The sequence below is a fragment of the Octopus bimaculoides genome, chromosome 3 (assembly GCF_046866305.1).
Source record: "Octopus bimaculoides isolate indiv1 chromosome 3, ASM4686630v1, whole genome shotgun sequence".
NCBI classification, from domain to species: Eukaryota; Metazoa; Mollusca; class Cephalopoda; order Octopoda; family Octopodidae; genus Octopus; species Octopus bimaculoides.
Window position 1 is genome coordinate 126,342,067 of NC_142930.1, and position 12,583 is coordinate 126,354,649.

Here is a 12,583-nt window from a genome sequence, read left to right on the forward strand (position 1 = left end):
TCTCAGATGTATTCTGTTTTTCCTTACTCTATCCCCCACCTTCCTATGCTCTGACAGGAAAAGAACTCCCCTCTCAGGTCAAGTTTAATGCTAAGGTAGATATAGAGAAACTGTTATCATTTTTGTTCTTGGCAAAATAAACTGACATAGATTAGAAAAACCTCTAAGAAGACAGACACATTTTTTTTCCTGTTGATGTAATGGTAAATGCTGCCAGTCACATCACATTATGGCATTGGAACATAAAATGGCTTTCAACCATGTGGAACCAACCCATAATCATATGAAATGTACTGAACAAATATGAAAAGTATGCATTAAGACACAGAATTATGTTGTATTTACTGAAACTTCTAACCATGCTATGTGAAATGTGTGTTGAAAACTGTAGAGTGGCTGTGTGATAAAATGTTTGCTTCCCAGCCACACAGTTCTGGGTTCAGTCTCATTGCATGGCACTTTGGACAAGTGTATTCTATAGCCTCTGGCCAATCAAAGACCTGTGAGTTGATTTGGGTAGATGGAAACTGAAAGAAAACCATCGTGTGTGTGTATGTGTTTGTCCCCCACCACTGCTTGAGAACCAGTTTTGGTGTGTTTACATTCCCATAACTTAGCAATTCAGAGGGAGAAACCAATAGAAGAAGTACCGGGCTTTAAAAAATAAGTGCTGGAATCAATTCATTCAAATAAAATTCTTCAAGGAGGTGCCCCAGCATTGCCACAGTCTAATGACTGTAACAAGTAAAAGATAAAAGATAATACCATTCACTGGCTGTTCCAACCATGAAATATGTGTTGAAACATATATAAGAATGCTGTAGTTACTATTTCAACTATGAAATATGTGTTGAGAATCTACTATAGTGATGTACTCAGTATTCCAACCATTAAATATGTGTTGATATGTTCTATCGAGCTATAGTTGTTCCATCCATGGAATGTGGTCAGACACGGACAATAGTACTGTAGTTGCTGACTATGAAATATCATCATCATCGTTTAACGTCCGCTTTCCATGCTAGCATGGGTTGGACGATTTGCAAAATGTGCCGGAGTGCTACTGTTACTGAATATGAAGTATGGAATATGTTATGTATGATAACACTACAGTTATTGTTCTATGAAATATTTGTTGAAAATTATGCAAAGTGCTATAGTTACTGTATGTGTAATACAAAAACCATGAAATGTGTTATGTACAAGAGTGTTCATGAAATATGGAATATGTTATGTATGGAGTGCTATAGTTACTGAATATAAAGTATGGAACATGTTATGTATGATAGCACTACAGTTATTGTTCTAACTATGAAATATGTGTTGCAAAATGTGCCGGAGTGCTACAGTTACTGAATATGAAGTATGGAATATGTTATGTATGATAGTACTACAGTTATTGTTCTATGAAATAATTGTTGAAAAATATGCAAAGTGCTCTAGTAACTGTATGTGAAATACAAAACCATGAAATGTGTTATGTACAGTAGTATTCATGAAATATACATTGACACATTCAGTCGTGCTATCGCGACAGTTACTGTTTCAACTATAGCATTACTATATGTGTCCCAACACATTTTTCATACTGGTATGAAATATGTGTTGGGGCATGTATACTGTTCTGTGTTGGTATAGTAAAATGTATGTCAAAACTAATGCTGCTTAGTATCATGATGATAACTAAAAGGAGTTTTTGATGTTGAAAACTAATGAAATCTATTTGGTATTTTTTCATTCAGTATCATGTTTGCCATAGTTTGCCATAGTTGATGGGGCTTTTCCTGTTTTCCTTTTTCTTGTTTTTATTTTCTCATCTTACAAATAACTTGGTGACCTCACTACTGCCAGTGGCATGGAGAAAATGCACTCGGTGCTCACCGTAAAGAGGTAGGATTAGGAAGAGCATCCGGCCACCGAAACCATGCCAAACCTGATGTTGGAGTTTGATGTGACCCTGTGACTTACCACATCCTGTCAGACCATCTGACCCATGCCAGCATGGAAAATGGATGTTGAACAATGGTGGTGGTGGTAATGGTTCTTCATTTTCATGTCTTACCTGAAGCATCGATCACAAAAATTTGATCTTTATTTAATATCACACATCTCATCTGCTGAAATTTCAAATAGCAAAATTAGTTACAAATAAATGGAAAATTTACGACCATTCATAAGTAATAGAGGTCGTTGAAGGGTGAACTTGTTACAAATTGAGAAATATATTATCTTCTAGTGTGGTTAATGGCTATAATTTTTACATTTGTTTTTTTTTTACCCCCCTTTCTAACTGGAACTTTATAGCAATTTGATGCATAGAAATTCTACACTTGAAATACCTTAGGATAAATTTTTATCCAATTACCTCTCTGCTTTTGTAAGAAGCCTTTAAATTAGTATAAAATTACTCTTTGTGGAAGGAGAGGATTAATTCCTCGTATCCATTTCTGTTTCATCCAAATATCTTGGCGATTCTTCACAAGAAGGTAATCTTCTGTCAGACTTTGCTTGGTTTTGTTTTGTTTGTTTTCTTTCTTTATATTAATTTTTCTTTTTTTTTTTTAGTTCTGTTTTGTTCTTTTCACTAATAATGAAATATTTATTTTACAACGGAGAAGTTACAGAAAGCAATTCCAGCTGGCAAAATTGTTAGCACATCAGACAGAATGCTCAGCAGTAGATCTTCCAGCTCTTAAGACTCTGAGTTCAAATTCCACTGAGGTCAACTTCGTCTTTCATCCTTTTGTGGTCAATGACACAAGTCCCAGTAGTGAGGTCAGTGTAATCAACTGCCCCTCCAAAATTTCAGAGAGGACTATTATTATTATTATTATTATTATTATTATTATTATTAAGGTGGCAAGCTGACAGAGTCGTTAGCATGCTGGACAAAATGCTTAGATGCATTCCATCCATCGCTACATTCTGAGTTCAAATTCCGCCAAGGTTGACTTTACCTTTCATCCTTTCGGGGTCAATTCAATAAGTGCCAGTTACGCACTGGAGTCAATGTAATCAACTAGTCTCTCCCCACCTCCTCCGCCCCCAAGTTTCAGGCCTTATGCCTTCGGAAGAAAGGATTATTTATTATTACTATGGTAACGAGCTGGCAGAATTGTTAGCACGCCGGGCGAAATGCTCAGCAATATTTCTGCTGTCGCTATATTCTGAGTTCATATTCCGCCGAGGTTGACTTTACCTTTCACCCTTTCATGGTCAATAAAATAAGTACCAGTTGAGCACTGGGGTCAATATAATTGACTTACCCCCTCATCTGAAATTGCTTGTCTTGTGCTAAAATTTGAAATCATCATTATTATTATCATTAATTTTCTTTCCTGGTGTCACTTTACTATAAAACCTTTTAGATTAATACAACCTGTTTGCCTTGTAACTCTTTCAGTGTACCCTGCTCTTATTGCTAGCAGTGTAAACATTGACACATTTTACATTGTGAAGTTTCCCCCATTAACTTAATGCATCTATTAAAAACAAAAAAAAAAATCAATTTTAATGTTTCCTTTGTACAATCCGATTTCCAGAATGCTTTGAGGAAATATTGTATTTTTTCTTAAATTGATTGTTGCTGTCGAATTTTTCTTTTTTTCTTTTTTGTTATGTTTTCTACTTGTGCTTGTTTATGGAGGAGACATTTTATCAGGCTCCCAATATCTTCCTCACATCAGTAATCAATCAGCTATTTGGTTTTATTGAATTGAAATGTCTATTAGACCTGTTGAGCCAAGTGAAATCGTAGTCGTGGCCGATGCCAGCGCCATCTGACTGGCACCTGCGCTGTTAGCACGTAAAAAGCACCGTTTGAGCGTTGGTTTCATGGACGCAGTGACAGGTGACCAGGGCCTTTGGCAATATGCCATGCTTGTGTAGACCTGTCAAGCCAAGTGAGACCGTAGTCATGGCCAATGCCGGTTTCGTGCCAGTGGCATGCAAAAGCACTCACTATACTCTTTAGTGGTTGACATTAGGAAGGGCATCCAACCATAGAAACCTTGCCAAATCAGATTGGAACCTGGTGCAGTTTCCCAGTTTTCAGTTACACCATCCAACGCATACCAGCATGGAAAGCAGATGTTAAATGATGATGATGGTGGCTGAAGTATTGGACTATCAACTTAGAAGTTTTGAGTTCAAATCCTCTCTTGGAATTATTTGTTTGTTTTGGAGGCAACAGGGTATGCAAATCTTTTGTGTGTCAGAAGAATTACTTTGCATTAATTGCTCTGACTCTTCACATTGCATTTTGGGTTCAAATCCTGCTTGGAATTGCTAAAATAAAGTACCAATCAAATACTGGGGTCGATGCTATGAACTAACACCCTTTCCATCATTCCCTCAAAATTACAGGTTTTGTGATGAAATCAATAAGCTGGACATTTTTTCATGCAAGATTAGATATGTGTGAGACCAGTTTTATGATGGTGCCACTAGTTTACAAGTCTCTTGGAATGAAAAGACAGGGAGACACAAACGCAATACATTCATTCATTCATTTAACCATTAACTTCAGCATCTGAGTGTCTGACAACCAGTATTATAACTGTTAGACTTCCCATACAGATAATTATTTTCACTGGTGAAGGCTTGTGTAGGACCAGCCACCCTTTTTAGAGATGTTGGTTGCAGAAAGTTGGTTCAAATGTTTGCCACAAACTTATTCAACAACATGCCTCAGGTATTTCTTATTAGAGTTCTCCATCTCCTGTGTTAGTTGCCTTCACCACAGCTTAGAGTCTAATTTATCCTTGTAGGTTGCATGCACACCTGGGTACCAGACCTATAATTTCTGCATAATTCCCAAGTCCTCATGCATATAAAATATATATATATATATATATATATATATATATATATATATATATATATATATATAGGTAAATTTCCAAATTAGGTTGGTAGGGATTCACAATCCTAGCGGGTGCCGTATTCACTTTTACCGGTCAATAATACTGGCTAACCTCCATGAGTGCAGAAAAATTCCATTTTATTTTATAATCATATCTTCACATCTGTAAATCCATATCTCTGTAGGGCTGCATGCTGTTAGTAGAGAAGAAATAATAAATATTACTATATATATATATACATATATATATATATATATATATATATATATATATATATATATATATATATATATATAGGCGCAGGGGTGACTGTGTGGTAAGTAGCTTGCTTACCAGCCACATGGTTCTAGGTTTAGTCCCACTGTGTGACACCTTTGGCAAGTGTCTTCTACTACAGCTTCGGGCTGACCAAAGCCTTGTGAGTGGATTTGGTAGACAGAAATTCTGTGTGTGTATGTTTCTATGTCGCTGTTTGTTCCCCCACCATTGCTTGACAACCGGTCTTGGTGTGTTTATGTCCCTGTAACTTAGCGGTTCAGCAAATGAGACCAATAGAATAAGTACTAGGCTTACAATGTCATGGGGTCGATTTGTCTGACTAAAGGCGGTGGTCCAGCAAGGTCACAGTCAAATGACTGAAAAAATAAAAGAATATATATATAAACACACCAGACACACCCCATAAATGATTGGACAAATAAGGGAGTGATAGTCAACACATTTGCTAGGAGTTTACATATTATGTAAGGTTAGGTTCAAAACTTTTCAGACACCCCTCGTATATAATATATATATATTATCATCATCATCGTCATTTAACGTCCGCTTTCCATGCTAGCATGGGCTGGACGATTTGACTGAGGACTGGTGAACCAGGAGGCGACACCAGGTTCCAATCTGATTTGGCAGAGTTTCTAGAGCTGGATACCCTTCTTAACGCCAACCACTCCGAGAATGTAATGGGTGTTTTACGTGCCACCGGCACGAGGGCCAGTCAGGCGGTACTGGCGACGGCCACGCTCGAAATGTTGTATTTTATGAATAATATGTATATATATGCATACATATATGGGTACAGGACGTTGTCAACAGTAAACAACATGAAATATGAAAGCAAATGAGTTCAATATGCAAACGAGAGAAACAAATGGAAAACAGGACAAGCAACACAAAGAACGATCCTTCATCAGTTGTTTGTTTCAGTCATTTGACTGCAACCATGCTGGAGCACCACTTTTTTAAGTCTAGTACTTCTTCTATTGGTAACATTTGCCAAACCACTAAATTACAGGGACATAAACACATCAACATTAGTTGTCAAGAGGTGATGGGAGGACAAACACAGACACAATGACACACACAAATATATATATATATGATGGGCTTCTTTCAGTTTCTATCTACCAAATCCACTCACAAAGCTTTGGTTGGCCTGAGGCTATAGAAGAAGGTACTTACCCAAGGTGCCACACAATGGGACTCAACCCGGAACCATGTGGTTGGGAAGCAAGCTTCTCTCCTGCGCCTATGAACCATGACACACACACACACAAACATATAACAGGCTTCTTTTAGTTTCTGTCTACCAAATCCACTTGCAGGTCTTTAATAGGCTGGGAGCTACAATAGAAGACACCTGCCTGAGGTGCCAGGCAGTGGATTGAACCTGAGACCACTTGGCTAGGAATCAAGCCTCATAATGAAGCAACCACGCCTGAATATAGTTAGTTTTAAAAGGGCTGTAGTGTGTCTGTTTGATCCTTAGCTTGCTGACATTGTTTCAACACTTCATTTCATTTCATATCTATTCATATATCTCTAATCGCTGTATATTTAAAGTGTTTGGCTATTGAGCTGAAACTTGTGAATTCTGATAAAACCACAGCCATTGGGGAAGGCAATAAATGAATTTTCATTTGCTTTAGTTAATGGCTTTGTAAATAACTGCCACTCAAACTACATGGTTGATGGAGACCCTCTTTAAACAAGTGGCTGACATTGACACTTGTGGCTCAAATAATGTATATTTGGCATGAAATTTGGAGAACTATATATATGTATATATACATACACACACACACACACACACACACACATACATATCTATACCTCATATATTCACTAGTTCAATTCCTGAACCAGGTAGGACGGTTGTCCTTAAGTACAAGGTACAATATTTCATGTTGCTCTAGTCTACTTGCCTAAAAAGGAGTCCCTCCATAATGGTGATACAGCCCTCTCTCTCTCTCTCTCTTTCTCTCTCTCTCTCTCTCTCTCTCTCTCTCTCTCTCTCTCTCTCTCTTTCTCTCTCTCTATCTCTCTCTCTCTCTAGTTGTCACATCCTATCTATTTGTTATAAGAGTGCATCTATGCTTGAGATTAAATTGTAAGTAACAGCTTGATAGGATTTAGAGAATTATAAGATGGGGAAAATAGAAAACAATTGATTTTCAATGGTATTTCTGACATTTCATTTGTTCTGCTCCAGCTGTTTCCTTCATCATCATTATTTGTCCATTTTCCATCCTGGCATGGGTTGGACAGTCTGACAGCTGCTGGCAAAACCTGGGGTTGCACCATGTTATGCTTATTAATTCAAATTGTCTTGGATTAACCATCCATTATCTTGGAGCTCTGAGATCCCAATGTAATTGTTTAGTTTTAAAATGACCTTGTAGGATAGGTGTGAGAAGCTGGATCTGTCCAGTTTGAACAAAGAAAGAGGCAGAATATCTGTACTTGCAGCAGTATTCACCTGGAGTTCAACTGAGCTGGCTCCCACCATGTTCAGAGTTTCCCTGGGACAAATTCATATGTCCCTGGTCACATGTATACACACTTTGGATTAGTGTTATCCATAGTGGTTTATCTTGGTGTTGGTCGTTGATCATCACAGGTGACTCGCTGACCAAGTCACCACCATTTATCAGAGCAGACATAACCTGGATTTGAAGCAGGTTCTATATATGTGCTTTAACCCTTTCCATTATCAGCCCAGCTGAAACCAGCTCTGGCTCTGAGTACAAATGTCTTGTTTTCATAAGTTTTGAATTAAGATCTTCCTCCAAACCTTAGTCACAATTTATATTCCTAACACTAGCTGAATGATAACTAAGTGATTTTACTAAATTCTTTGGCACTGTCATGGTATTAGCTGTCAGAAGTGAAAGTAGAAAAATCTGACAAGGAACGTTACTGCTGGTTTGAGTTGATTCTTTGGCTACTGACAGCTAATACCATGACTGGCCGGAGCGAGCTATCTGTCTCTCTCTCTCTCTCTCTCTCTCTCTCTCTCTCTCTCTCTCTCTCTCTCTCTTTCTCTCTCTCTCTCTCTCTCTCTCTCTCTCTCTCTCTCTCTTTCTCTTTCTCTCTCTCTCTCTCTCTATCACTCGAAAGTTATTGGAACAAATTTGACACCTATATCCATGCATTTGAAAACACACAGAGTATAAGGGTACTACTAAAGCAGAGTGGTCCCGAACGCGCAGTCGCGCATCCGCGCTAGCTAGTCGTGAGTGGTCGATCCTATTATTTTTAAACTTCAAACTTCATTTGTTTTCTATTTTGATAAATTCTCTCTGTTGAAAATTATATTTTTATATTTTAAATAATTTGCAATTTCAGAAAATATATTTTTATATTAAATTTGCGTTTTCTAATTTGATAAATTCTATGGACACAAACAGAGGTGAACGAGTGATAGATAGATAGATAGAGAGAGAGAGAGATATAGTGAGATAGACAGACAGACAGATAGATAGCTCCGGCTAGTCAGTAACCAAAGAATCAACTCAAACCAGCAGTAATGTTCCTTGTCAGTTCTACTTTCAATTCTGACAGCTAATACCATGACAGTGCCAATTTTTTGTTATATTTAAAGTAATTGAAAGAAACTCAGAACATCTCAAAATATATAAAGTAATGAAAGGGTTAACAAAGGTTAGCAGGTGCTTCATTCCCAGTGGTCTTCCAGTATGCCAGACACCATCCCTGAATTTCTAAGGGCCCTTGATAGTTGAGCCTACACTAAGTTCATCCCTCCTTTTGACAGGTCTTAAATTTAGTCCTGCTAGGTCTCTAACAACCTTCCTCACCAGGCCACCCCACCCCAGTGGGGGGTGCCGGTTTAATTGCCTACAACCTGACCATCCAACTTGTTGTACAGGATTCTGCATTACCAGTAGCAGAATATTTTGGCCGGACATAAAATGTTTAAATGCTTGAAGGATTAAATTTTCGTTTTTTTTTTTTTTTTGCTTGCATTCTATTATATCTTTGTTTTGTTTTGTTTCTCCTCATCTCTTAATTACTGTTCTAGTTTCACTTAACTGATTGCATTTTTTGTTTATCATTTGCTATTTCAGAAATGCCCGGATTAATGGCCCTCAAAAAGAGAGCTGCTGCTGATAAACCTCTCCAAGGGGCTAAAATTATTGGTTGTACACACATCACAGCTCAAACTGCAGTAAGTAGACAAACAGTATTGTTTAGTGACCGAATGGGCAAAAGAGAAGGAAATGCATAGACGGAACAGAAGGATTGTATAACTAAGTGATAACGTGAATATATGTGTGTAATACAGTGTATATGCATGTGATATTGTGTGTGTATGTGTGTGTGTGTGTGTGTGTGTAAACACATTCGTCAGGTTGTTATGAACTGAAGTAATTGCTTCTTAGTCAAAATAATGCTATAAATATGTCAAATCTTCATCAAATTTTAATTAGGTATCTCTTTAGTTTGTTTTCGATTTCATGTATTCTTTTTGCAAATTTGTTGCATTTGAAAATAAATGTTATTCTTGCTGGTAATTAATAAATCCATATTTACATACATTAAATAAAAGAAAAAAAAAGCAATCTCTATTTTTCATTATTCAATTGATACTTTCATTGCATTTTTATCATTAAATAGTTTTAGGAACGTAATTCTTCTGTAATGTTCAGCTTCTTTGTATAAAAGGTAATACATTCCAACATCCATATGTGTATAGATTTATTTTACATGATTTGATGTGAGGCACAAGCGTAGCTGTTGGTAAGAAGTTTGCTTCCCAGCCACATGGTCCTGGGTTCAGTCTCACTGCGTGGCACCTTGGGCAAGTGTTTTCTACTACAGTCCCAGGCCGACTAAAGCCTTGTGAGTGGATTTGGTAGACAGAAACTGAAAGAAGCCTAGCACATATGTGTGTGTATCTTTGTATCTGTGTTTGTCCACCACCACTTGACTGTGTTGGTGTGTTTAAGCCCCTTTAACCTAGCAGTTCAACAAAAAATGACTGATAGAATAAGTACTGGGCTTTAAAATATATAAGCACTGAGATTGATTCATTTGACTAAAATTCTTCAGGGACCCCCAGCATGGCTGCAGTCTAATGACTGAAATAAGTAAAAGATTAAAGATTGACGTTAAAGTTGAGGCTGTTCCCTTGACTCTAATGAGCCTTCTTAAACTGGTGGGATTAATGTAGTTATCGGTGAGGCCATAGTTCAGTGCCATTACCAACATCTTAATGTCCACTTTCCCATGCTTGCATGAGTTAAATGATGGTATTGAAGTAGATAATTAGTTTGTCTCTTCTCAACGATGACCAAGGATATCACATGGGAGAAGAAGATAGGGCACCAAAGGCTCACTGAAGAGCTTTGGGATCAACCATGACACTTGGGAAACGCAAGCACAAGACTGCCCTGCCTAGCAAAAGTGCCACCTCCTACAAACAGAACAGGATTGCAGGGGCTTAGAGAAAATGCAGACTATATAAGTCCAGAGCCTTCCAAGCTCGCATCAGATTGAAGCTGATATGTTACAGCTGGATGCCCTTCCTGTTACTAACCCACCTGTTTTTAAGCCCAGCAAGATATTTTCCCATGGCCTGACATGTTCTCCCAGAAAAGTGGAAATCAATGGCACTGCTTGTATGACTGACAATCATTTACAGCTATCAAGCCAAGGACACTCAGGCATACAAACATATTAGCATATATAAAATCCGTGGCTGTGTGGTAAGTAGCTTGCTTACCAACCACATGGTTCTGGGTTCAGTCCCACCATGTGGCACCTTGGGCGAGTGTCTTCTACTATAGCCTCCAGTTGACCAATGCCTTGTGAGTGGATTTGGTAGACGGAAACTGAAAGAAGCCCGTTGTGTGTGTGTATATATATGTGTGTGTCTGTGCTTCTCCCCCCACCATTACTTGACAACTGATGTTGGTGTGTTTACGTCCTCATAACTTGGCACTTCAGCAAAAGGAGACTCATAGAGTAAGTACTAGGTTTACGAAGACTAAGTCCTGGAGTCAGTTTGTTCGACTAAAGGCAGTGCTCCAGCATGGCCACAGTCAAATGATTGAAACAAATAAGAGAATAAGACTTTGATCAGCCTGGGGCTATAGTAGAAGACACTTGCTCAAGGTATCACGCAGTGGAACTGAATCTAAAACCATGTGCTTGGGTAGCAAGCTGTTTAATCACACTTCCCCTCCCCCTCATGCCTTATCTATGTCACAGTATCAACCAGACCATCAGATGTTATGCTCTGCTGATCACAGTGTGCTTCCTTTTCTGTCTTGTTTGTGCCATTTGCTTTGATCTTCATCCAAATTGCTTAACTTGATCGTCTTCCCATCATCATGGAGGCCTTCCAAGTGGCCTTTTCTAATCTCTTGGATGCCACTCAGCAACTGCACAAGTCCACCTGCTGTCTGTGAACCTTGCAACACATCCTGCCCAGCAGCACTTGTGCCTTTGGTACTCTGCAATTACATTGTTCACTCCACTCTGTTCTCAAATTATCTCCTTTTGAAAATACTCTCATAATGATATTCCTTCACTGTAGCCAATGAATGCCTTATTCTAATCATAAAGGACCACAGTTTGCTGGTCAAAAAAACTATGTATGTAGAAAAAAAATGTGGGTTGAGAAGGACTTCTATAGGATTTCTGTTCTGTGCAGAAAGACCTGGATGGAGTGTTTAGTATGGGACCTGGGAGATGAGACCATCAAGCATAATTAAACGTAGAGAGATGAAAAGTTAGCCAGGATGAAGATGGTATGGAACTAGTTGTTACGTCAGGAAGCAGAGATTATTGTAGAAAGATGTTAACAGTATAACTGCAAGATGACTGTAGTTTATTGATAACTAGCACTCCAATGTGAGTTCCAGTTGATCTGATCATCTGAATAACATACTTGTGAGATTAACGTGCAAGTGGCTGAGCACTCCACTGACAGGTATACCCCTAACGTAGTACTCAGGAAGATTCAGCGTGACATGTCATTCTAAAAATTAACTGCATGACTTAATTCAAAACAATGTGAATGCTAAAGGGTTAAATTAAGAATTAAATATACAGGATCTTCAAATTTGTCTGAGAAGAAATTCTCTCCCCGTTGTTGACATATTTCCCACCTGGGGCAAGATTTATCTTTTAAGAATCTATTTTTATCGTTCATCCAGTATTGAAAAACAAACATTCAAATATGAAAGAAGGACACTGCTTTGTTTTACAAATCCAAAACCAAAATATTTTAATAGTTATAGAAAAAGAAAACAAAATAAAAAAAATATGAATTAGTTTAAGGTTAAAGTTTTTTTTGATTGAAATCTAAATATCGTTACATTAAATGTAAAAGCTCTCTTAATAGCATCAACTTGAGTTTGGTATTTTCTTTTTCGGAAGTTATAAAAATTCCTGTGTAATTAGCAATGATTTAA

General features: G+C 37.8%; 1 protein-coding gene across 10 annotated transcripts in view; it reads left to right on the plus strand.

Annotated features, from left to right (window-relative positions):
* LOC106869993 (adenosylhomocysteinase-like 1) overlaps window positions 1–12,583 on the plus strand; it is a 426,079-nt gene that overhangs the window by 350,547 nt on the left and 62,949 nt on the right. For all 10 annotated transcript variants that reach the window (XM_014915943.3, XM_052966153.2, XM_014915942.3 and 7 more), the window contains one exon: window positions 9,230–9,330. In XM_014915943.3, coding sequence (XP_014771429.1) covers window positions 9,230–9,330 — 101 coding nt within the window. The remainder of the gene's footprint in view (window positions 1–9,229; window positions 9,331–12,583) is intronic.